This window comes from Parus major, chromosome 2, assembly GCF_001522545.3.
Source record: "Parus major isolate Abel chromosome 2, Parus_major1.1, whole genome shotgun sequence".
In the NCBI taxonomy this organism is placed as follows: Eukaryota; Metazoa; Chordata; class Aves; order Passeriformes; family Paridae; genus Parus; species Parus major.
The window spans coordinates 113,843,064-113,869,707 of record NC_031769.1 but is presented as its reverse complement, the minus strand read 5'-3'; the positions used below and the strand labels follow the sequence as shown (position 1 = coordinate 113,869,707).

The following is a 26,644-nucleotide window of genomic DNA, read 5'->3' as shown; positions in this document are numbered from 1 at the left end:
ACCACAGCCCGGGCGAGGGCGCAGAACCCTCGCTGCCGACCGACTCCTCCATTTCTCCGGCCTTTTCCCTGGGCCACCTTCCCCCGCCTCTCCGCGGTACAAACGGGGCGGGCCGGGCTCGCCAGCCCGGCTGCGGCCACGACCGGCCCGCTCTCCCCGCCTCCCTGAGGCGCGGCCTGGCCCGGTCCGGCCTGCTGTGGCGGCGGCACCGGCACCTCGGCCGGGCGGCTCCATGGCTTTCATCCGCAGGCGGCGGCTGGAGCGGGAGCTGTACTCCAAGGAGAGGTGAGCGGTACTGCCTCGCCGGCCCCGGCCGCCCCCGCTCGGTCCCGGCCCCTGGGAGGGCCCGGCGGAGCTGCGGGCGGCGCGGCCTCCGGACAGGCCGCGGCGCATCGGCGGGAGGAGAGCCCGGGCGCTGCGCTGCCCTCGTTGTTGTTACTGTTGAGATCAGGTGGCTGATGGTTCCTCTGAGTTAAAGCTGAAAAGGGTGGGGAAAGGACCTGGGGAAACAGGAATGCTGCTTGCTTTGCATAAACTGCGTGAAAAATAGCGTCTTGTAGATTTTGTAGATTTCTGTATATTAGTTTGTTCTCAGTTGTGCTTGTGGCATGGAGCCGTGCTTCACTGAAGTTTGTTGTTTTGGTGTTTGTTTTTTTTTTTTCTTTTCTGAACACTGTAGTCAGTGTACTGTCAACCTTTAAATTACAGACTCTGTGTTGTCTCTTTAAAGTGTTCAATTCAATTAGCCCGTTCCTGCTTGCTGTCTGTAATCTTTGTTTTGTTTCTGAACGTACAACAAAGGCTTATCACACGTGCTTGAGTGTATCCTGAATTTACTCTCTTATTTTTGGGTAGTGTCCCACTTTCTTTTGCCTGGTTTAGCTGTATCTGTCTTGTCAAAAAGTTTCAAAATCTTTTGCAAGCTTAATATTTCCACGTAGTAAATGTTTGTGAGAGCAATAGATCGGCATGGGTCACACAATAGATGGACACCCACCACCTTCTCCGGGGGGATCCGGGATCCGTAGTTGTCTCCTGCTGCAGGAACCAAAGAAACAGCAGGCTGGTCAGTGCGAGCCCTGTGCAAATTCCTGCTGCAGGTCTCTGCTGGTTACACAGCACTGTTTATTGTTGATGAGAAAACCACATGATGAAGAGCTGGACTCACTCTGTCCATACAAATTCTGATTCATAGCTGTTCAGCCCATGGAAGCTACCACATCCTCTGAAGTGGGTTTTTTTTTGAAGTACAGATGTGTTCTGGATCACGTTTTCTTGTTTCACGTATATCTGATTCTTTGGGGGGGCTGCTGTGGTTTCAGTTGTGTGTAAGGGGCTGCAGGGAACTGTGTTATGTAATTAATTTAAATAGTCTTTTTTCTTTCTTTTCTTTCCTTTTTTTTTTTTTTAAGCTGAGAAAAAAGGTCAAAAATCAGACTTGTCTCAAAGAAACCAAGTGGGATCTAAATCTCTTCTAAAAAGCCCTGAGAACAAACTCAGCATATCAATGTCAGCATTACTGATCTACAGTTATTGATGAGAACTTTTTCCTTCGTTCACACTTAAAAGCATACCAGGATTATATTATTTGAGCTTGTAATTTGAGCACTTCATGAAAGATCAGTCTCATTCTCATTTGCACTGGCAGCTTTTCCTATATCTGCAATGCCATTTCTTCCTCTTGACTAACAATTGATATTATTATAAAATCCAAGTAAATTTAAATGCTTTGTACTCTATATCAGTCTGTCCCTCTCCTTCTTTTCCTGTGCTTTTCTCAGTTATGAAATCTTTAAAGCATTTAAGTGATTTAAAATATTTTGAGTTTAGATAGATTAGAATCACTGTGTTTTTGTTGTGTGTTGTCCTTATATTTCTACCTTAAAACAGAAAGAAAAAAACAGCTTGCTATGACTTAATTGAAGGGACAGGTTCTGAGATTTTTTTTTACCTAGGTGCTGGGTGGCTGTTAGAGACACCAACTTCTGCTTGAAAGCTTTGCTTGATCTTTGTATCTTTGGTGTAGATATTTCCTAGTGAAATTGACCAGGACTTTTTAAAATTTTGTGGCAACTGGATTTGATGTGTGTTTTCTTTTGGGGTTTGTTGTTAATTTTTTGATTTTTTTGTTACTTGTACATTTCTTTTTAGAAAACTTTGAGGTATAAAAGTTCTAGTTAAGAGTACTGTGAAACTTAATAAGAACTTAATGTTCTTATGTAGTTGCTTTGGAGGGAAGGTAGATCAGATTAGTTTTGAGTGATCTGAAAAAAAAATATTTCCTCTTAACTATTTAGTCCACTTTAATATCAGTTACATAAGCCTTCTTTTATGATTATATGCCATTTTCTAGTAGAAAACAAGAAAATGCTGAAATGTCCTGTGTGCAGGACAATTCATATAATCCCTAAAATATTGCCCCTTCATGAACAGCAGTCCTTTTTTACAAACAAATTTAGTTACAAAGCATCAAATTAGATGATGTGGTGTTTGGCTTAGGTCGTTGCTTTCTAAATTGATTTCTCACTTCTGCTGGCAGTGTGCCCAAATGCAGGCAAGTGTAAACACTTGATATGGGGGCTCTCTATACAGTGCAACTGGTTAGTCTTGCACCCTGCTTGGCTTCCTGTGTGAGGGGTTTATCTCTTCTGCTGGAAACATCACTCACGTGAAGCAACCTACTGGCAGCATGTAGGTGTTGCAGATGGATCTTTGGTGCGATGTTTGCTTGGGCATTGGATTTGTATATGTATATTTTATCTTTTTTTTAATCAGTAGCCTTATCAAGTCTCTCTTGAGACAAAATATGCATAATCATGGCTTTTATCCAAACATCAGCAAATGAGTTCTACAGCTGGCCTATAGATAGTTTGTTCTTGTTGGGAGGAGGTTTAATTTTAGAGTTGGTTTTGCTGCTGGTGGATTGGGCTGCCCCATTTTTCCATCCCTAACAATTTCCTTCTGTTAGCAGGGTTGTACTTCCAGTTTCAGGTCAAGTGATTGTGTGAGGTGTTGGATCAACCACTTGAAACCCTTGTGTCCAAGTAGATTTCCAGCATGTGCTTTTCTGATGAAAGGACGAAAATAGTAAGACTTCAATCAGAGATTATGAATTTAAAGCAGGATCAATGGGTACCTTTCCTACATGATATAAACAGGATTTTGCCTAGGCATTGGTCCCTGCATGGTCATTCTGTGTCCAGTTTGAATAAGTCCAGTGCTTCATTTGGTAGGTGAAATTGGTATATAAAATAAACTGTGGACTTTTTTTGTTTTCCTTTTTTTTTTTCCCCAGGTGTTGTTGGATGTCTGAGTCTTTTTCAAGCTGAAGTATAGAGGGACACATACATCAAGCGGGGTAGCAGTAAAATTCTCAAGCAGACTAAACATAATGCAGCACACTTTTCTTTGGAGGATACTTTGTAGCATCTTGGCAGGATTTTTAAACCCCAGGTTGTAGTTTGTGAAGAATGTCTAGCTTCTTGGCTGCATACTCAGAACAATGCTAGGAATGTTTGGGTGCCTGTGGGTTCCCAAACCTTGTGTATTGGGAATGATGTCATACAAGCTGAAGTTTTTGCAAATGTTTTCTTGACACTTAGTGCTGAGTTTTCTTATGCGTCTTGGGTGTGTTCTTGACTTATATTCCTCAGACCTTTTCTGAGTGGCAATTATATGGTAACTCTTTGAGAAAGGAAGTGAATTTTGTTTTTCTTGGCAAGATAGTTACCTTTTTCTATTTTCTACCTGGAGCTGCTTCTCAAAGGAATACTGATTCCTTTCACAAGAAAATACCTTCCAACTGACTGTCATATGAATTTTTCAGTTATTTTTAATATAATCTTTCTGGGACTGTACAAAGACAGGAATTTGAAATAGGTCTTCAAGCAAAATTATGTCAGCATGCTTTAATTTACCTCTCCCCTTAAGTGTCAGTCCTTACCTTTTAATCTCAAACAGCTCCTCATAGACTGTTAAAAGATCAACTCTCTACTCCACCAGGTTCTGTATACTTTTAACACTGTGTGGGGATTGAAGATATTCCAACACAAAAGCTCTTAAAGCCTTAATTAAAGTTATCTGAGGGGCTGCAGAGATGTGTGTGCTTACATTGTACTGATCATCCATTGATGTAGCTCCTACCCCCCAACTTACTCTCTCAGACAGACAGGCACAGCTGTGGCTGAAAATCTTTCCATTTTGGGTCTGGGAAACTCATTGTGTTATTTTGGTGGTGTTGGTTTTTCCAGCTGTGTGAGTTGTAATAAAAGATAATCCCTTATCTAGCATGTTCTTTTTCCTTCCCTCTCCAAGCTGCTGCTGTTGGATTTTTGAATGCAGAAATTGCATTAAAGCTGAGATGTAACAGTGTAAGTGCCTTTTCACCCACTCTAAAGCTCGAGGCTTTGCAATAGTGGCAGTGGTGGCTACTGATTTATTTTACCTTGGAAAAAGTGAAACTGCCTCTTTCCCAGCATCTCTTGACAGCAGAGCTGCTGTGTGAGTTTGCTGTATTCCAAAGGATAAAGTCTTTTTCCTGGTCACCTTGTTCTTATGCCTGACCCCTTCACATGGTACCGTTTCTTGTATTCCACGTACTGTTCCATGTGCTAAACTATCTTGGGAAAACTCCACAGCTCTGAATAGAAGCTTGAGTTACGGCCCGCCTGCTATTGTGATAATTTTTAAGTCAAAATTGGCATGTCTCCACAAGTGGAAGTAGTTTTTGAGGCATTACAAGCGTGTGGGACCAGCAGAGTTACTGAAGCTGCTTTTTTTTTTTTTTTTTTTTCCTTCAAGTGCCATTTTTCAAATACTACATGTAGTAAGAAAATTCAGTCATCTTGGAAGTTCTCTGAAGGTTTGTTTGCTGTTGGTGAGACATTGAGGGTAAAGACTGGACTGTTAAGAGGCTATAGTATAAGGCATTGAACATCTTGCAGACTCTCAACCCTTACAGCTACTTCCATGGGGTTTGAACTTTTTTGAAAATCTTGTCTAATTTGTCTCTGTCATTTTCAGAATAATATATTGGGCTGTCTTTTGATAGCCTAGTATGTCAAGTTCATTGTAGGAAAAAAATAGGTCAATGATCCCTGAAGACATGCCTTTGGCTTACTAACTTCATAATTATGTTGCAAACCATTAAACAGCATTGTGGCCACAACATTTGTGAGCATAAACCTATCTTTATTAGGGTGCAAGCATAAAAATATCCTGTAATAAGCTTTAAGGTGTGAGTTTTACTGGATTTCAAAGGATTTTGTGTCAACAGATATTTGAGTTGCTTTCCAAGCTAAAGCATTACCTTTCTACCTAAGTAGATTTTTAATAAACACCCATTAATGATTTATATTTGGGAAGTTTCAAGTAACAATTGGGCTGTTAATTTTGAAAATGGATCTAAACTAACCACTTGCTGGTAATAAGAAAAATGTCTCAAACTTGTTCCTTTTCTGTTTGCCTGAAAAATAACTTAGTGACATTTGTTTATTACTGTATTACAGGAATACAGAGTTTTAGGGCACCAGGCAAAGGTGTTTAATAAAAACTGAAGGGATCTCCTCCAAATATGTATGAACCAGAACTGGGCTTTGTTTGTTGGTTTGTTGTTTGGTTGGGGTTTTTTTTAAGATGCTGGTTCTTGCTGATAATTTAAAAGTGGAAAAAAAAATCAAAACCCCTTTTCATTTTAGATACTAAAGGATTATTTTACATTACCAAGTTAAAACTTATTATTTGCCTAACTAAGTGCTTAGATTGCGGGGTTTTTATGTCTTGGGATCAGACTTGAAGGCAAGGATGGGTAGACTGGGGACAGACTTGCTTATTGTTACTTGTCTTGACATTGATTTTTTGATCCAGGCTGCTCTTCCAGGTCAGTGTGATAAAGTCATAGGTTTACAGTGTGTTCTGTTAATTACACAGCACTGGGAACAGTACAGCTGCTCAGTGACTGAAAGCCAAAATAAAGTTTTCAATTCTTACAGGTTTTACCTATTTCTTATATGGGATATCTCATGCATTCTCTGCCTACTGTTACTTTTTGATTTTTTTTTTTAAGTCTTGCTGTCATGTGCAGAATTAAATTACTATTTTAAATCTATGTAAACATGCATAGAAATTCTTGTTGAATACCTCCTGCAGCTCTTTGCAAGGCAGTCAGCCCAAAGCCCAACTGCTTGGTTGCACATTGAAGATCCCCATTGCTGTAATTTTATAGCTATTATGATTGATACCCTAGTTTTTTCAGGCCTTCACAACACTGTTTGTCTACTTAGGAAACATGCCAGAGATTGATCTGTACCTTTGCTATCTGTAAATACTTGTTAAACCTCCTGGCAAGCCTGAAGTGTCATCATGTGCAGTGATGGGTCTCAAGAGGGACCCTGTTGATACAGTAACTATCAGAGGCTCTGATTATTTATATGAAAGACATTTTTTCAGTGAAAATAAAAAGCTCTGACTGTACTGTAGTAACAGTACAGTACAGTCATTAACACAGGCAAATGAAATTTAAATACTTGAGCAATAAAGACTGAGATGAATTGAGAAGTTCCAGAAGGTTATTGCAGAGATCACGCATCATAATCTTCAGAGTTCATTGTTAGCAGTAACTTGAACTGATCTAGATTTGTTAGTCAGTAGTGAGATGCAAGTCTGAAAATTTTGCTTTCTCTTATGGTATTGTATTAATTTTAAAAGGGACAGTTTTTGTGAGATAGTCTTGGGACAGGCAGTAAGTTTGTCCCAGTTGCAGTGGGTGCTTGAGAGAAGCAGAGACTTGTGATTGTATTTGTGGAGATTTGATATCTGGGCTCTGTTTGCCTTCAGAAGTGACTCGTTACAGCCTGAAAATATAGGAAATGCAGTTAGAATAAATGGACTTGGGAGTAGCAACAAGCATAGAAATGCTAGGAAGAGCTTTCAGAAGTACATGGAAAACTCTGGAGAGTGGGAGGGGAAAATAAATATGGAAAATGCACTTAGCCTCCATGATGGACAGTATTTGAAGAAAAATGCTTTAACAGCTTCCAACATAGCAGTACAACCCATTTTCCAGACAGAAAAGCTGAGGTCAGTGAGCAGGACATCATTGCACAGGAGGTCGCTGGTCTACAGCATGAAGCTCTTCAGTGATGCTGTCTCTAAGCCTGGAGAATGACTACTCATGTGGAAGAGACACAGAGAGAATAGCTAAAGGGTAAACTGGATGCTGCTAGCAAACGTGGTATTTAAAAAGGAGTAAATCTACAGTTTCTCCGCAGTATTTATTTAGCCTATATAAAGAGTTTATCTTGAGTTTTTGTGCATATCATCACTTTTTCTTTTTTTTTTTTTTCCTTCATTAAATTATCTGGTTCAGCAGCAGTAAGTGTTATGCTGGGGAAAGAATACCTCAAATTCTTGCCCACAGCTTCTGGTTTTGGGAAGGTGGATTGATTTATAAAGTGACAAGTACAAAGATACAATAGTTTCATAGAGACAGTTATAATGAAAAATTTCAAACACTCTTGGTTCTTGGTATTTTGGCTTATGTTGGGCATATTATAGTTACTGAGAATAACAGCCAATATTTTGATATAAAAACATGGCTTGTCTTGAATACATGAGGGATGCCTGCATTTACCAAAACCTTAAAAAATCTAGTAAATACCAGTGCTGTCAACAGGAATTTGGAAAGAATATCAAAATGTGAGGAGTTCTTTAAAAGAATAGGTGAAGACGAAAGAGAGAGCCCAAAAATGAAGAATTTCAGAAATTAATTCTATTGAACAGGTATTATAGTTTTCTTGGAAAAAAAATAATGGCCATATGTGCCATTTCTCTGAGGCTCATGTTCCCTGTGTCAATACTGGCTGTTTCCTGATTAAAGAGAATAGATTTTTTTAAAACAAATTGGTTACTACCTTTGTAGTTTTCAAGAATGTAGTTTCTTGATTTGTTTTTAAATTATGTAAATAATAGTATTTGGCTTGTGGATAGTAAATTGAATGTATATGCTTATACGTAATAGAAAGAAGAACATTTTACTGGTGAATTGCTCCTTATACATCCTAACATAGCTTTATTAAAAAGCTTTAAAAATGTGATAGAAGTTGCAAAATCTGAGTTTGCAAAATTAGAAATTTTAAGTTTGTCCTGGATGATTTCAACCGGATGATATGTTGAAAAATGGGATATAATAGTGACTGCATGGAAGTTACTATGTTTCATATCCTGAGTACAATTGCATATGGCACAGAATAACCCTTGGGTCAGTTGGGGTCAGCTGTCCTGACTGTGTCCCCATGCAACTCCTTGTGCACCTCCAGCCTCCTCGCTGGCAGAGTGGAGTGAGAAGCAGAAAAGGCTTTAACTCTGTTTAAGCACATTCAGTGCTCAAATCTTTGAATTATCAACAGTTTTCAGCACAAATCCAAAACAAAGCCCCATAGTAGATACTGTATAAAAACAAGCCCAAACAAGCACAATGGGATCATAAAAAAACTGTTTTCAAGAGAGGAAAGTAAGGATAAGGCCGTTTGGAAAAAGCAGCAGAGCAGTAGGACAAAGTATATTGGAAACACAAGCACTTTTGAGTATAAGAGCCACTGTTAACTTGTAGTTGCAGTAAAAACCTTTATTGTGTTCTGTTTAACAACCACAACACAATCTTTAAGTGTGCAAGATGTATTTTCAATAATGCTGTTTTTTCCATTGTGAAATATGTTTTTTTAATGAACAGGCTGTTTGATTCACTCAGTTCATTTTTGGAACTCTTGACATATTTACTGCTGTTTGAATACAACATGCTTGTGAATTCAAAAATGCTGTTTGAATACAACATGAACAACAATGCTCTGGGGACACTTGGTGTTTATTAGTGTTTTCACAGGCATTTCTAGTGAAGCACATCATGAGCAAAGCACAAAAAAGCTCAAAATGTGGGTACTTGTGCAGATCAGATCAGCACTGCACACAAACAAGTTGTACTTCCAGCTGAAGTTGTTTTTGCTTCTCCTGCTGTGCCAGTATCCACTGGCATTCTCTACAGCTGAAACATTCAGTGACCAAGTGTTCACCCTGCTAGAAAATTGTTGACTTTCAATCACTTGCAGCAGTTTTAGTTAAGTTGGTAGAGAAAACATTTTCATATTCTCCTTGATCTGGCCTATCTGCACTTATTGGTACTAGCACTGGCATTACTATGATCCTGCAATTAAATACTTTAGAAGACTTCAGTTTGCTATTTTTGTTTTGTTGTTGCTGAGGTTTGTTGCTAATCACATTAGTCCATGAACAGGCTTCCTGGGGGTTGAACAGAGGTACAGAAGAAGTACAAAATGTGGTTGGTGAGGAAGGTAATGCTTCCTCAGAGGACATCTGTTCAGTGGCTCAGTTGCGTTGTAAAATCCGTGCCAGTATTTTCACTTAACATTTTAGACCAATGTAATTTGGCTTGACTTCAAAACAATCTAATTCCATCCATTCTAAGTAATTAGTTCCTGCCCTTTCTTTTTGTATCATTGCATATTTTGCCTGGCATACATTGATCACAGCTAAAGCGTGATCTATGTAGCCTGGCTATATTAGAATAATTTCCATCCAAGACATCAGAATCAAATATATAACCTTGTATGTGTTGGAAGAGCATTGATTGATCTTCTTCAAGTGCACCCAAATTTTCCAAATAGGTTGTTATTTTAAAAAGCTAAATTAATTCATTATTGGGGTGTGAGTTGCAGCAAAGAGATCAGTGAAAACACCTTTCCAAACACCTGATAGGTTTTATTAAGAGTACTAACTGTTACAGTATTTTCTCTTAGAATAAAAGATTTATTTTTTTTTTATTTGTAGGTTTTCACTGCTTCTTCTTAACCTGGAAGAATATTACTTTGAACAGCACACAGCTAATCATATTATAAATAAAGATTGCAAAGATGAAAGGTACAAAACTTTTACATAGCTTAATTTACTGGGGTCATTCTAGGCTCATGTATCTTGAACACATGCATAAGTTGTTTTTTTTTTATTATTCATTTTAGAAAATTCAGAGGCTCCCTAAAAATCTGTTCAAAGTCAATTATTTTTGAACCAGATGACAATATCCAGCCCATTATCAAGGTAAGAAGTGCAAACTTAAATTTCTTGGTAACTAAAAGATTCTCCTGAAAAAGCTTTTAAAGAAAGACTGTATTTTTATAACTTGCTGCAGATACCGTTGAGGGATTGCATTAGTATAAAAGCCCCAGAAGATAATGAAGCAAATAACCCTTTCACAAGGTAGGTAAATTTGGGATACTTCATGTATTTAACATCCTTTAAAGCCCAAATGCCCATAATTTCAAATATCTTATTTATATTTCAGGAATACATCTGGAGGGATTTCTGTTGTATGTACCCAGGTAAGATCTGCATATAATAGATTCTTAAAGTATAAATGGGTGAGGCTACATAAATGAGCAAGCTTATGTTATTTAATGGTATTTTTCCTCAAAGCTGTCATCCAAGAGTGGGAAGTTAAATGAAAACAAAACAAATTAGTGCCAAAACTTAAGCATTAATGTGAAACTATTGATGCTGGAAATTGTGCAAACGCTTAATGACTTCATTAAGTCATTAATTCAATAAACTGAACTTTTTGTCCTGTTCATTTTATAATGGAGCTTAGGGAAACATTAGAATTGAATGAAAAAGGAGACTAGACTGTAATAAAACTTGTTACTAATCATCTTTAATTTGGTTTTGTTATGTTGCTTTCATCTACTTTCTGCAGCATGTTGTGGTAAGGGCAGTCATCTCGGTCCCTGTGGTTCAGCTTTGTGAGAACTCGGGGCTGTGCTGTGTGTCCACCAAATAGATTTCAGAAGTTGTCCTGAAATACTGTCAAGTTTCTGTCAAGAGTCATGAATGTGGATGTATTCATTCTTAGAGTTAACCAAGAGGATGCACTTTAAATTTTGATAAATTGCGGTTGATAGGTGTTCCAAAGCTGTAAATGTTTTTAAAAAAATGTTCATGTGTTCCTTTCAGGGTAGAACAGACTTGAGGCAGGAAATATGATTTTAAGTATTCTTGTATATTTCTAAAATCTGTCTTTACCAGTGCCCAAAACTGATAGCCTTGCTCAGTTACATGCTGCTGCAGTTGAAAACAAACATTTAATACTGTCTATACCAGAGAAGGTTTTGCTTTGTGTTGTAGTAATCAGTATATTTAATTTCATTTTGAAGCTCCTTCTGTGAAAAGTACTGTGTAATCTGTTTCTTGAGTTGGCAGGTTTTCTTGTGTATGGAGTGATTTTTAAAAAAGTATTTCTAGCTCCTCCAGGCAATGCTTCCACGGTACATCATTACTATATGTTCTGAAGAAAAAGTGATTCTAAGAAACATCTTGTAGGAAAGAAGAATTAAGTTTTAAGATTGCAAGTGTGGTTAGCAACCCCCCCCCACTCCTTTCCTTTGTAGCTTGCCAGTCATCTTCCTGTCTCTGAGGAAATGTTCTGAAGTACTTGGGTGGCATCGTTAATGATGGTATTTTGTATAAAAGGCATACAGACTTCCAAGCATCAAGTAGTCACTAGTTGTAATTATGACAGATCATGATGTAATTAAAAATATATTTTTTTAAGCAGAATTTTGGCTTTGTAGGAAACCACACATAGGAATACTTGTAACATCTTAAACATCTTAGTCTTTTAGACTCAGAAAAAATTGTTAGTACATAGCTGGATAAGCAACTTCTCTTTATGTAACAGACAATTTAGAACTAATGGCTTTAAAATACAGTAAATGAGAATAATAGTTTGAGATTATTTCAGTATTTTTTCTTGAGAAAATATTGGGGAGATCCTCCAAAATAGGATAGTACAGTATGCTTAAGTTTTTGCTCAGCTTAGAAGTAAAAAACCCCAAACCATTATGTCTACTTATGTAGAGTAGTCAGTGTAGTTATCTTGTAGAAGAGCAATGAATGTGAAGCAGGTTTCTCATTCTGATTCTCCCATGGCATGATTCAGGTCTGTACATGCTGATATCAGATGAAAGACACTAATTACCACTGTTTTTTGATGTAGCACTTAGAGAGGCATGCTGAGCTTATGGGCTTCTAAGCCTACCACTTGCTTTCTTCTAGCTGGATGTTTCTTGGAGCGGTCATGTGGTGAAGGTTGCCAGCTGGTGGGAATGGGGAGGGCTGTATGTAGCAGCCAGCAGGATTCTGCATAGAGAGCCTCTGTTCTTGCAAGTTTAGTGATTGCCCTGGGTTTGGGGGTGCTGCCATGATATTTTGGAGTGTAGAACTGCAGGTGTGCTACCTGTAGGAAGGAAACTGAGGCACAGGGAAAGGACCTGTGATTAGCCAAGTCTCTTGGGTCAGGAGTAGAACACAGTAGGTTGTGTACTTGTCACCCCAGGATAGCAGTCCAGTGTGTTTTATTGAGTTCAGAACCAGTCTTGAATTTAGGCCTGAGATTTAGCAAGTTTGAACCTTCTCTACAAACAGCAGAACCAGAACTTTTTTCTGACTTATCACCTTTGAGATGGGGGATAGTAAGGTACAGTGTGTAAATTGGTATGCTAGCAGTCAGGTCTTTTTATAGGAGTTGTGAGAGTGTTCTGAAGGAGAGTAGTTTTATGTGGGTTTTGGAGAGGAAAGATGTTCTCAGAGATGAGGCTAGCACCAGAGAAGTAATACTGTTCAAAAGCATGGTATTGGATGAGGGAGGAAATCTGGTGTTCCTTGCGGTTGGAGCTGGAAGCAAAATGTTTAGCAGCAGAAGAAAGGTATTAATTTGAGTAAGTTTGCACAGTGTACATTGTGAGTTGCCAGTCTGGGGTAATTCCTGTTTGGACAGAACCTCTAGCCACTAAAAGAGAGGGAGGATCTGCCCCACTGAATGTAGCTGTGTGTATTTGCTTTAGTATTGCAACTCCTTGAAGGTCATATGATTAGGATGAAAGCCCACTAATCAACTGTATAAGTAAGCCTCTGAACTAAATTGGACTCTTGCCCTCCTTGCAGTTATCTGATATAAAAGGTCATTGTTTTTCTGCAGTTTATCTGGGATAGTTAAAGCAGGATATTACAACCCAGTGTTTTACTTGCTTAAACAGTGTTCATAGCTTTGTATTTACCAGTACTTCTCATTATTTATTTATATATTTATTGCTATTTATTTATTATTTTTGAGGTGTAATTCTGTAATGTCTGTTACTCTTTCAGGTTTTTCTCATTAAAGAAAGAAATGTTATTGCACCCTATAAAACAGTAAGAGTAAGTATGTATTTTTTCACTGCTCTTCGCAAACTGGAGTTTTGTAAGGATTTATGTTCTCATTTCTGAAAGAGTAAGATCATTATCATTTGAGGAGTATTAAAAATGAAGCTTTACAAAAAGAAGTAATTGTATATTGAAAAAACATGTCTGAAATCTTCTTTGATGGCTTTCTGATACTTATTGGAGGGCATGCTGCAGACTTGACACTTGCCTTTTACCTTGATGTGCAGCTCTATGGACTCAACAGTCAGAACTATCAGCTGACTGCTCATGTACAGTGGACACTGCATCCTGGCTAAGTGGCTTCTCCTCAGTTCTGCTCAGACCTGAGATGAGAGATTGCTAATTGATATTTCCCAGCTGAGTGCTTCTCAGTTCAAAGAAATGGCAGATAAGGCTGCTCACAGCAGAAATCGGAGCTTACTTCTGGTTGATTTCTGCTGATGGGGTCAATCTGCTCCAATTCTGAGCCTGGAGACTTCAAGGCACACGAATAAGGGTTATTTGCTTAAATTGTGAGGTTAGTTAAAACACAAACGTAAACTTTTATTATGCAGAGTTAATTCATGTTTTGCCCAAGAATTGAAAAGGACACAATTATGTTTCTCAATGTATTTGTTTAAGAAACTTCAAGAATGACAGAGTCCACTAATTTGTATTACTGTAGTGAGCAGCAGAGAGGCAAGAGAGGATCTCTGTTCTCTCACCAAGTGCTTTTGGTTGGTTTTGTGATTAGATCTGCCTCTGAACCAGGATTTTAAAGTTTGTTTTTTTTTTCTGGTAATTCTTCTTGTGTTAAACCTATTATGTTTTCTAGCCCTTCCATGATACATTTTGCAGCCATGTGCAAGATTTATTAAGTATCAGACAAATACCTTATCCCATTGCCAACACAGTGGAAGAGAATCAGAAGGGTTATTTGGAAAGCTTTTCACTTCATTTTCTCCTAAGTTATGATTCATCCACAGCTAAAACATTTCTGACAGTTAACCATCACAATTTACTTTACTAAAGTGCAGCTATGTTTCTGCATTTTAAAACAAGAAATCTAAGTTTGAAGTTCACCTTCAATCTTTTCTGATTTTTTTCTGTTGCTGCTAAATATCTTCTACTTAAATTGTTGCCAGTTCCATATGTCACTGAGTGCTGGAATTAAGTAATACATTTTATCTTCAATGTCTTTCTTCGATTGTTTCAGATCAATTACAAAATACTGAGCTGTTGTCTTTGAATATGGCTGGAGAGCTACAGAGACAACTGCTCACAAAAGCTGTCGCATTGTTGGTTGTAAGCAATAGTTGTAGACCATTCACTAGGATTTCTGAGAGCTGTGTTTTTTCTTGTTGAAGGAAAACGATGCTCTGGTGAAATGTTGCAGGGCTTTTATCTAAATTGCTACTGAATTTCATGTCTCCCTATAATCCAGTTCCATTTGCTTTTCGAAGCGTGCTTTCCTCTTGCATTGCTGTCAGTTCAGCTCAGATCACATACATTACACTGAAGATCATCTAGATTTTCATGTCTTCCTTCCTTCAGTTTAAAATTAATCCAGTTGTGTCTACTGGCCAATGTCTTGCTTTCATCTCACTTGGTTGTTTTTTTTTAAAGTCTAGCCTGAGACATCACAAAATGCTACAGAAACACGTTGCTACAGTTTTGTACTACATTCAGGGGTCATGAAAGGATCCAACAACCTTTGCTAAATACGAGTTGTGTGTAAAGTTAGTACCAGTTGACCCATACACATACTTTTAATATACTTAACTTAAAACCAGGGATGTCTACTATAAAATGACACTTTAGAAAGCTGGGAAAACCTTTTAGGGTTTTATAGGGTGCCACATATGCTGGGTGATGTGTTAGGCTTTTGTAAAAGACTAGTCAAAATAGGCTGTGATTGTATTTGGGGTCTTTAAAGATTTGATGGGCTGGTGTCTGTCTTCTCTAAGAAATACTTGTTTAAAATGTAGCATGCCATTTTCTAGTACTATATTTGCATGTATTTAAAATAGATATTAAAATAGCCAATATTAAAATAGGCAGAATAGGTACTACTCCTACATTTACTGATGCTTACACAGCGTTCACTTACTTGAGTGCTATTGTGCTGTATGGTGTTGAACAACAGACAAAATACTGCACAGAGAGCTTTCCACAGGGAGGATATATTTGTAAAGAAAAAAGATTAGGTTTTACATCTGCTTTTGGAATCTTTGAGATATAACACAATCTTTAATAACATAGTTTTACCAGGTTTTAGAGTTTTGTTATTTAGGGGTTTATAGTTTAGTTTAGTTTGTTTTGACTTTTTTTTTCCACTGAGGTCTATTTGGAATTAATTTGTAGTAAATGTACTTTTAATTCTAGGGTAGAACAGAACACTTATTCCAACTGGATGTTGCTGGGAAAGTAGGAGATGTTGTGCAAACTCTACATCAGGTATGTAGTTATTCGATATTCCTGCATATTTCATCACAGCATCTTTTGATTTTTAGTGTAGAACTTTATTTTATCTCAGGGTGAAAATCTTGGAATATTTATTTTTAAAATGTGGACTTGAACACGGTGTCTAGTTCTGACAGCTGTTGTAAGTAACCCATATTAGCTTTTAGTATGCAGGGTGGTAGTAAGCAAAGTAGTAACATAGCAGTAGCAGTGAATAAATATGTCCTACTGTAAAAAGAAATAATAATAGATATTTTAATATGTTCTCACAAAGAATGCTAAAGCCCCTCCTGTTTCTGTTGACTTTTGAGCTGTGTGGGACATCTCTGTGCTATTTCACTTTAAGCTCGTTGTTTTAGCTTTACAGGGCTTCTTGTCTAGATAAGATGGGAGATCAAGCTGCCATGGTGAGTATCTGATTATTTCTAATATCCCTGTTTAATAATGAAATTGTGATACCACTGTTTAGTAATTAAGTTCTCATTGCATTTGAATCAGAGACCATATTAATTTTTCTTTCCTTCCACATTAGATCACTGCTATATTGCAATCACGCTTGGCCAGAACTTCATTTGATAAAAACAGGTACTTCTCTAATCACTTTCTATTAGGAAATCATTTTCATCTTTTTGGCTGATTAGTCTACTGCACTGATAGTTAGATGGCTGGTTGAGTTAGTGTAAGTTCCCTGATTCAGAAAGGTAGCTTCTTTGTATTCTAAGCATCTAGAATGGAGAGTGGGAAATTCTATGTTGTGAAGATGGATCTGTTACTTTGTCGCCAAAACATTTCATTTATCTGTGAATTTGTTGCAATTGGGAGTCAGTGTATGCCAAATAAAAATATAGTTTTGGAAAAGTCAGCTGGTTTACTGTTCTCAGACTGGAGTAGAATGTAGAAGTGCTCCTTTCTGGAGTGCCTTTTAAAGTGGAGCTCCCAACAAAACTTTATTCCTGGTAAAATAGGCTTGGTGAAGCCCCCACTCTGATGTCCCAAGGCTATAAGCTAAAACCTTTCTAAATAATTTAAGGGTGCATCTACCAAAGTAAGAACTGGAGGTAAACTTACTCCTTTTCTTCACTTGTAGATTTCAAAGCATTTCTGAAACGCTGCATATGGAATGTAAAGCAGAAATGGTGACGCCACTGGTGACTAATCCAGGGCATGTGTGCGTTACTGATGCTAACTTGTACTTCCAGCCTCTTAATGGATATCCTGTAAGTGCCTCGTAGATGGTCTTGCATACAATGTGAGCACGCTGCCCTGCTAGTGGACAGTTTTAATTTTCTGTACTATATATCTGAAATGCACATAGAGCATATCTCCAAGACTATTTTCAGATATACTTACAAGGTCACTAGTTTTCCTTCGATCTCTGCTGCTCTGCTGCATTCAGTGTATCTCTTTCTCTGAGGCTTCTGTGCTAACTTGCTTAAAGTTTACCTGCTACTGACAAAGCACAAAATGTCCTTTGCTCATTCTCTATTAATATTTGAGGATCACTATTTGTGATATTTCATTTAAGATAAACTTCTCAATCTTAGTCTGTTCCAAGTTAGTTAGAGCTTTACATGTTTACTTTGGTAGCTCTTAGCTAGGTTTTCTATAAAACTGATAATTTCTTTCTCTGGAGGAAAACTGAGTGCATGTGGCAGATGGCTTACTGCTTTGGAACTTTCCATAGAAACAGTAGTGATGGTCTTTGCAGGCCACTGTCACTTACCTGTGATTCTGTGAAATACTTTTAGTATGGACATGGCAGTAGCACGATCACCAGAAAGCTTTAATTCCCAGATGATTTTTTTTTTTTTTTTTCCCAATTTGCAAGTGAGATTTTATCAGCAGCCCTGGTGCTGCTCCAGCTGGGTATGACTGATCCTGCAGACTGGTGGTGCACAGTCTGGCCAGGGACGAAGTACCAAGATAGACCCATCCTCTAATCCCAGTGCTGGATTGCCAGTTCCCTCCACAGGGCTGAGGACTGGAGCACACCTCTGGTGCTCTCATCTGCTGGTACCCTGTGGGGAAAGAAAGGAATCTGCCTAATTTGAGTGCCCTAAGGACAAGGAAAAGACAAGCAGAAGATTCAGGGGAGTCTGGAGACTCAGACACAGGAAAAATAATGGGAGAGCTCTGAGTTCTCTGAAAGGAATATTGAGTTAGAGAGATCATGTCTGTTACAAGCTGGTACGGAGAATCGGAGAAAGTGTGTTTAACAAAGGAGGAGGAATTTGGGGGACAGACTTTTTAGAAAGGCCTTTTGCTATAGGTCAAGGGTAATAGTTTTAGATTATAACATGCTAGATTCAAACTAGATAGGAAAAAAAGGGGGTTTTACCATGGGGGTGGTAAAACACTGGCATAGGTTGTCCAGAGAAGTGGTGGATGCCCCATCCCTGGAAATATTCAAGGTTAGGTGGGACCACACTCAGACTCAAAGTTAAAGGTCTCCCTGCTCATTGCAGTGGGGTTAGACTAGATAGCCTTTAAAGGTTCCTTCCTACCTGGATTATTCTGTGATTATGACATGCTGGAAGTAAGTGCAGGCAAGGGAAAGGTGTTTGAGTGGGATAACGGTGCCATTCTGATCCCGCCCGCCAGGTGGCACTCGTGGCACAGTTTGCCCAGCAGCCCAATGGCTTCCTTTTAATGTAGTTTATTGTGTTCTGCTTCTCTGGTGCATGAACATTGCTGCTGGCGACAGGCTTGGGGATAATACACTGCTGCCTACCTATTCCTAAACTGTTCTGCTACTCAGGAAAAACATAACAGCAAAGACAAGCTTCCTCTTTTTTAACATAACTGCTTAGCATCACTATTCCACTGCTAAAATGACATGGATGGATATTGTTTCCATATTGCTAGTATCTGTAGTCAAGAAAAACTTAAGATTTTCTGAGGGGGATATGGTAGAAGAACATAAACCTCCTAGAATGTCTCCATCTTTTCTTCCTCCTCCCTCATCCCCTACAGAAACCAGTAGTACAAATAACACTGCAAAATGTGCGTCGCATCTATAAAAGAAGACATGGGCTGATGCCACTGGTAAGCTCAAGTATTTATTTTATTATTTTACTTTATTATCTTGCTATATATATGGTTTCTTAAAGGCACCAGCTGAAACAGTCTGCATCATTAAGTAAAAGCCATGTATTCTTAAAAGCTTTGTATTAAATAGTGAACAATACTCAGTGATCCTTTCCAGTTTTTAAGAGTTTTCCTGTGTTGTCAAAAAGATGGAAACAGCATGAATTCTGACAAGGATGAAAAACTTCTTTCATAAGCAGTCAGCATAGGGGAAGGGAGAAGGGAGTACTGTTAGGGAGCAATTAATTCTATTTATCTAAAGCACCTATCACAGGATAAAATTAATTTCTCTCTCATGGTATATTTTCTCTGGATTGATTTGTGGAGGAAGTTTGGTCTCTGCTTCATATTGAAACTAATGTGTCACTGTAAGTGACTGAGGAATGATAAGAATCCTGCAGTAAAACTTCAGTCATGTTTCAGTGTTAGCACTGAAATTTCAATCTTGTAGAATTTTTTTTGTCTCAAATCACATTTAAATCAAATATCCTCTTTTTTGCCTAAGTGAATGGAGTGATGCAAAGAATTAAATGCCTATTACCTAGGGCTAATCAATCCAGACAGAGCCAATCCATTGGCTCAGTATAAACTGAATGCTTTTAAGATTGGAAATAGAAAATGTAATATGTTAGATTTTTTGGGCAAAACTGCTACCCAGTTTAGAGCCATAAGTCTTAGATTTTAATAACTGTAACTTTCTGTTAAAAAACGCAAGCACTACAGCTTGTCAATAATTGCTCTCATTTGTTTTTCCCCTCCTTTAACTTTTCAGGGACTTGAAGTATTTTGTACAGAAAATGATCTATGTTCTGACATCTACTTGAAATTCTACAACTATCAGGATCGAGATGAGGTCTATTTCCTTATTGCAACATATATAGGTTTGCAGTATTTATTTATTAATGTAGTGTGTAGCACCTTGTGAAGGGAAATTTGTCTGCATTTTGCTCTGTTGATGTGTGGGAAGAATAAGAAAAATAAACAGATATATAAGCTGTAATAATTTTTAATAGAAATAAACAAAGATCAGAATGAATGTTGTGAAATGGCACCAGTTTGGTTGTGTTTGAAGTGCCCAGTGTGAAAGCTGAGGTGGCATTATTGAGGCAAAAGGAATTTTTTTGATTTGCAACTTGATATGCACTCATTTAAGAGCCCTCTCCCCCCCCGCCACTTCAGAAAAAAGTCAAAACCAAACAGAACAAAAATCAGACCAATGAAGCAAAGAAAGCCACAAAACATTATCTTCAAAGCAAAGGATAAATAAAATCCACTCAGCTAAATTGTGTTTTGCTGAAAAAGTAGAGACTAGCTTGTGTGTGGATCCCCCAAGTCCTCAGTTAAGACCTTATTGAGAAACTTCCTGTAATGGATGGATTTCCAGTGCACATATAAATACCTGAACTTTCCTTAGTCTTAGCAGTGGTTGATGAAAATTGTCATTCTGAAACACTTGAATTCTCATTTTTATTAAATCTTGTATACATTAATTCCTAGAAAGTGATGGTTATTTTTTTGCAGATTGTAAACAAAAACTTCCTAAAATGTGTGTGTCCTGGAAAAAAAAGGGAGAAAAGGGCTGAGTTTCTCTGTAACTTGAAACATTGAAACTCATATTTACTGCCAACAGTGAAAATGTTTATATAAATTTTGTGCTATTTTTTTATTATACCAGGACTCTAGTTCTGTTTCAATGAATTTGCCTAAATATCAGTTGACATTTTCCTCCTGCTTCACAAAGTAAAATGGAAAGGCCACAAAGGAAGAAAACCTTCCTTTAGGATTATTTTTGTCTTCTAGATTTTTCTTTGAAAAGGGAGTAGATTCTGACATAATTTTCTCTATTATTGAAATAGTTGCATGCTGTTACCCTGCTTCAGACTTTTTCTGGATAATTTTCTAAGGTGAATTTTCAAGGTGTAGGTGAAAATGCTGATGATTTTGGAGCTTAGGAAAAAAAAAAAAAAAAAAAAGATGAGCCCTTTCCCTAAAAGCGTTTGTAGCACCTTGGTATCTGGCAGCAGAAGAGCCTCTCTTTGAAGGTGCAAACACCTTTTACTTGTAGAATTTAAAGTACTAAAGTGAAGGAAAGATTGGAATATGACTTTCCACCCTATGCTGAGCTAAAATAGAGGCCTACCATAATCTAATCCAAGTTTCTTTCTTGCCATCATGCCGTGGTTGCAGTCTTTCAATTCTGCTATTTCAGGCACTTGCCCAGGTGCTGTATACTGAATCAATGGAAGAAAATGTTAAAATAAATAAATAACCTGGTTTTCCAGCAGCATCCCTTGACATTACAGCTAATAAGCAGAGAGTAGTGCAGTTTAAATTTCTTGTGCTCCTGCCTATACTTCAAAGAGAACTCCATGTGCATAATTCCTGCTTTCTTGAGTTTGGGTCAAGTTTTTTTTTTCTCTACTCTCTGTTTCAATGGATCTGAAATTAAATCCTGTTCATGTGTATACATGACTTCTTTCCACCAGTTAGAGATAGTGGGCGTCCTTGGTTGCAGTAGAAATATATATTTAGTTTTTTTCTTGACTGTAGCATAACTGCTTCTAGAAATTCGAAATCTTCAAGGTTGCTAGATTGCTGAGAGAGTTGTTCATGGTCTGCAGATATTTTTCCATTCCACACAAATATTCATCCATTCTTAATGTGGTTTCAACACTCCTTTTTTATGATTTTTTTTTTTTTTTGGCCAGATGCAATTTAGACCTGTTTGCAGAGATACTAAAAACTGTGTGAACTATGGTAGCTATGGAAACATGAAGTTGCAAATTAATTCTGACTTCTTCTATTATGAAACTGTGCCCTTAATTATTTTATAGTATCTTGCATAATGTTAATCACAGTATCATTTCGAGGCCAAACGCCAAACCTCACAACTTTTAATGTTTTATTTTATTTTATTTTAGAAAATCATATTGCAGAGCACACAGCTGAAAGTTATATGTTGCAGTGGCAGCGAGGACATATATCAAATTACCAATATCTTCTCCATCTCAACAATCTGGCTGATAGAAGCTGCAATGATCTCTCCCAGTATCCTGTATTTCCTTGGATCATAGCAGACTACTCTAGTTCAGTGTTAGGTATGTGTATATAAAAAAGCATGTTAGTGCATCGTGAGCAACCTGAAATGTGTGGTGGGGGCTTTTACACTGCATAAACTTGGTGTTACATCAAAATGAACCTGGCATTAGTGGTCTTGGATGTTTTCTTGTAGCCCTCCCCTTTAGCTTAGGGGACAAAATATCTTTTTTCTGTTAAGTATTGTACTCCTCAGATACAGAATATGTAGCAAACATCTGCTTGGTTGCTTTGCAGATCAGCAGTAGTAAGCATTCAAAGACTTTCTGTGATTCTTATAATAGAAAAGAATCAGTAAAATTACTTTATTTTTTTTTAACAAGTTATATGCACTGAAATGTGTAGAATCCAGGTGTTCTTTTCTAATTCTTAGCATTGCAGATTGAATGCAAGAGGCTGACAAGGCTTGTGCCTAAATAGGATCCCTAATGAAGGGTCTTAGTGCAGTTTGTGTTGGGATTTTGTCCTTTTGAGAATTCTGTCCCTCTGCAAGAAGCAGAGATGGGGAATCTCATGGTATTCATCAGCACCTGCTCAAACACTTCAGTCTGATTGTATAGTGGGACTTAACTGTAGCCTGACAGAACAGTTAATGAGTAGGAAGAAGATGATACCTGCTGATTTTGTGCCTTTGGTAGCAGGACATTGACTATGTGATACTACTTGTCATAACTGTCCCATATATTAACTATTAGTTCTTAAGCAAGAGGTATGACTTTATATGTACTTGGAAGGAGATGAGTAGCCATTTACAGTAAAACTTTATGGGGTTGCAGTTAGTAGGGTGGGAGAAAATTACTGGAGGGGGTTCTGTGTTGGCTTTTGTTTGCTTTGTTGCTGCTTGGATAGGTTTGGGGGGGTGGGGTTGGTGTGTTTTTAAATATTGATTAGGATACATTAAAGTATAGTAGAATGCTTGGAGTCTATAACCAAGCATTTGTTTTGGTTTTTTTTTTTAAGATCTGACAAAGCCTGAAACATTTCGTGACCTTAGTAAACCAGTTGGTGCCCTGAATAAGGAGAGGCTGGATAGACTTGTGGTATGTATATCTTGGCATTTATGTGCTGAACATTTTGGGCCTTGTACATATTGGCAATGAAAGGAGCTTTGTCCAGCAAGCTTTGGGGATTATGTCTTATGAATTACTGTATCAAAAGTTAACTATAAATCTTATCAGAAGCAAATACACCTATAACCATTCCACATTTACTTCCCAGCTTAATTTCATCAGAACAGGTTTTGTCAGTACTAATTTAAAATTATTTGAATCCATTTCCTCTCTCTTACTACCTTTTCATACATATATACTTTTAAAAGGTTTGCCTTACTTTTAAAATAATATCCTGAAATCCATTTGTTATATATATGTATATATATGGTGGCACTGATATGCTATAAACATACATAGATTTATGAAACTTCAAAACCCACTGATTTAAATGTGTGATGTAAAACACATGTTTGAAAGAAATAAGAAAAAGTACTAGAAATCTTAAGTATTTCCATTTAAGAAAAATACTGAATTTGAGGGAGAGTACTTCAAAGGGGGGAAATTTGGAACCATGGTGGTCAGAGCACCAACTTGAAAATTATGTGTGCTTACAATAGGGCACATAGTTTTTCTATTTCTCAAGGTAGGCAGGCTTTCCTTTCATAAGCTGTCAGACACATACTGAGAGACTTAGAAGGTCCTTACTTGCTTGGCTTTTAATTGTTTGTGTAAAATTATTGTCTTCTATGGAAATTTAATTATTCCAAAGTAATTTACAGAACATTAGAAAAAAAACATTGCCAGAACAACTCCATTATATTGATAAAAAATATTAAAATATTTCAAAATCATATAGCTTCCTAAGATTGTAGAAGGCAAGAATATGAGCAATATTTTGTTTACAGTAACAGTAAATAAAGTTTTCCTTCTAAGATCTGACTTTCCTCAAACTGTTACTGACTTCATGCTTACTGCAGTAAAAGTCATTCTGTTTATATTATGGAACATTTTAGAGTAATGCATAGGAGCTTCAGACAGGAAGGAATCTTCCAGATTGATGGAAGTCAGTATGTTCATTAAATTTGATGTGAAAGACAAAAAGGAAGCATTTGTTTTCACTTCTTTGAATTTGAGTCACTGTAGTTATGTGCAAAAGTGAGAGGAAAAAAACACTGAAAACCTGATAGTTCTGAATGATCAGTTATGACAGCTATTTTGCCATGTTGATTTACTGCTCTGATTAAAACTGCATGGATATTAGAGCTTAAGAAGTTTGTTTGGTTTTCTATCATTAGAGGAAAAATTGAGGGTGGGTGGTCCTAATATGTGTCTTTAAAAAGAAACAGTGTGTATGTGTTCAGCACTGAAGGAAAGCAGGAGAGCTGATTTGAAACAGACATTTCTTTCTTCTTCCTATGTTGCAGACGCGTTATCAGGAAATGCCAGAGCCCAAGTTCATGTATGGAAGCCATTATTCTTCTCCGGGTTATGTTTTGTTTTATCTCGTTAGAGTTGGTAAGACACCTTTGATATGCTCTCTGAGCAGACAGTTACCTCCAAAGCAGACAAGGTTTGGAGCAAGCTGATGATATTTTTCTTTCTCCTTAGCTCCAGAATACATGCTCTGTCTGCAGAATGGAAAGTTTGATCATGCTGACAGAATGTTCAACAGGTTTGTTTACACTTTGGCTATAACTAGACTGGTTTTGTTTTCAAATAGACATCAATGGGGAGTGCAAAGCCTTAAAAAATAGGGTTTTTTAACAAATGTGTGATTGATCTGTCTTATCTAGCATTGCAGAAACCTGGAAAAACTGTTTGGATGGTGCAACAGATTTCAAAGAGGTAAATGGCTGGAAAATTTTCAGTTCTTCTCATCTGTGCTTAGTTTTCTCATCTACTGTTGATTTGAGAGTGTTTGGTTGGAGCGTGATAGGTTGTTTTTTGTTGTTGTTTGTGCTTTTCAGTTGTGTGGGTTTGGTTTTTGGGTTTTTTGGGTTTTTTTTTTGTTTTTTTCATAAGGTTGATGACTGCATTTTATGAATCATTTATTAACTGTATATTAATCCCATATCAATTCCATGCTTGCTCATCTGTGCCTGCTTTCTGGCTTTTAGTTTAACAGAAGTATGATTGTGAATGTTAATGGAAATACATGGGAATTACCAGAGTGTGGATTAAGGCTGAAAAGACAATTTTAGATATTGTCTGCTGGAATCTTTTAAGGATTTGGCTGTACTGAAGCACTACATCCAGACAGTTAAACTGTAGAAGTAGTATCTTGGGGTTTTGAGCCTTGAGAAACCCTAACTTTTAGAAATGTTGAGAATAATAAACTGACACATAATAAATACTGTCAAACTCCTTTATCAAAGAAACATTATTTAATACAGCGATGCTTTAAAAAAATAGTATTCAGTTAATGGTTAAGATATGGTGGTATTTAAAAAATTGATTTAACCTCTGAAAGTTCTGTCATAATTTTAATTTTATTCTAGATTTTAGTCTAGACTGTTACTTGATGTCTTAAAAATGATAACATAGCTCTGAAGATCCTCATTAATATTAAAGATTTATATGTCACACATTAATTGTTTAAAATGTGTGCCACTGAATTTAGCAATTTAGCTCAGTGAACTGCTTTGTAGGGAAAACCTGGAAAATCTGCCCAGCTTTAGTGCATGACATATGAACTTTAATAACTTTCTTTCCACTGAATTATCTGTTTAAGTGACAAAAACTGAGCTAATATCAAAACTTGGTTGTTTTTGTTTGTTTTTTTAAATTTCAGTTGATTCCAGAATTTTATGAAAATGATTCTAGTTTTCTAGTAAACAGTTTGAAGTTGGACTTGGGAAAAAGGCAAGGTGGAAAGATGGTTGAAGATGTAGAGCTTCCACCTTGGGCATCAGGTAATAATAGTCAGATTTCTTGTATAATCAATTAATTGAAGATTGCTGGAATTGTGGTTCTTCCTTAAAAATGTCCATTCTGGTTTCTTCTAAATGAACTCTTTCTTAAAAGCCCCTATTATGTCAGTGCTTTAAATTTTTATACAAAAATAGAGATTTAGTGTGGGGTGTTCTGTTGGCTTTTCAAGAATGAGGAGGAAGAGAGATGGATACCAATAACTGAATGGTATATTTTTTCCTTTCATTAACCTTTCTCTTATCAGGTCCTGATGACTTTCTTCAGAAGAGCCAAGAGGCTTTAGAAAGTCCATATGTGTCAGAACATCTTCATGAATGGATTGACATCATATTTGGCTACAAGCAGAAAGGAAGTGAAGCAATTGCAGCTCACAATGGTAAATACACATTTACAGAACTAGCAAAAAAACCCAGGATGCTTCAATTAGGTGGGAATGGTAAATCACAACATATCTGTAATGCTTATTTTGTTTTGAGTGTTCATAACTCTGCTTTGAGTGCTTGATCCTTATTGGAAATAGTGGCTTAACTGGCAGTATTGCCTTCAAGATGATGTGCATCTTTGAAGATGTGCTAAAGAGGCTGGACAAGACAATTCTGTAGCATTGCTGGGAATTGCTTGCACATCATGGTGTGGCAATATAATAGGGAATAAGTGTTTTCCAATTAAAAATGGGAGCATGTAGGGTCTCCAAATAAACATGTATTTAACTTTCCTCCACTTTCATTGAGAGGGTCAGTTCAGTGAGAGAATTTCATTGCAATTTCGCCCTCCTCCTGAGAGAATTGCCAAGGGAAATAATGGGCTAATGGGCTCAAGGTCTTTGGAGCAAG

The 26,644-nt window shown here is 37.3% G+C and overlaps 1 protein-coding gene across 7 annotated transcripts in view; it reads left to right on the top strand.

The window, feature by feature from the left end:
- The first annotated feature begins 153 nt into the window (after positions 1–153).
- The window catches only part of NSMAF (neutral sphingomyelinase activation associated factor), a 38,752-nt gene continuing 12,261 nt past the window's right edge, over positions 154–26,644 (top strand). Inside the window, exons 1-19 of one of the 7 annotated variants that reach the window (XM_015617903.3) lie at positions 154–285; positions 9,841–9,930; positions 10,029–10,107; positions 10,199–10,266; positions 10,352–10,388; positions 13,207–13,257; positions 15,628–15,699; positions 16,065–16,112; positions 16,238–16,290; positions 16,793–16,922; positions 18,679–18,750; positions 19,565–19,673; positions 21,714–21,890; positions 22,849–22,928; positions 24,305–24,395; positions 24,489–24,552; positions 24,674–24,725; positions 25,672–25,792; positions 26,056–26,187. In XM_015617903.3, coding sequence (XP_015473389.1) covers positions 233–285; positions 9,841–9,930; positions 10,029–10,107; positions 10,199–10,266; positions 10,352–10,388; positions 13,207–13,257; positions 15,628–15,699; positions 16,065–16,112; positions 16,238–16,290; positions 16,793–16,922; positions 18,679–18,750; positions 19,565–19,673; positions 21,714–21,890; positions 22,849–22,928; positions 24,305–24,395; positions 24,489–24,552; positions 24,674–24,725; positions 25,672–25,792; positions 26,056–26,187 — 1,579 coding nt within the window. In that variant the 5' untranslated portion in view covers positions 154–232. Of the gene's footprint in view, positions 286–3,205; positions 3,230–7,080; positions 7,205–9,840; positions 9,931–10,028; positions 10,108–10,198; positions 10,267–10,351; positions 10,389–13,206; positions 13,258–15,627; positions 15,700–16,064; positions 16,113–16,237; positions 16,291–16,792; positions 16,923–18,678; positions 18,751–19,564; positions 19,674–21,713; positions 21,891–22,848; positions 22,929–24,304; positions 24,396–24,488; positions 24,553–24,673; positions 24,726–25,671; positions 25,793–26,055; positions 26,188–26,644 lie in introns of those variants that run through there. The other 6 variants (XR_004496117.1, XR_004496116.1, XM_033512267.1 and 3 more) reach the window with 6 other exon arrangements.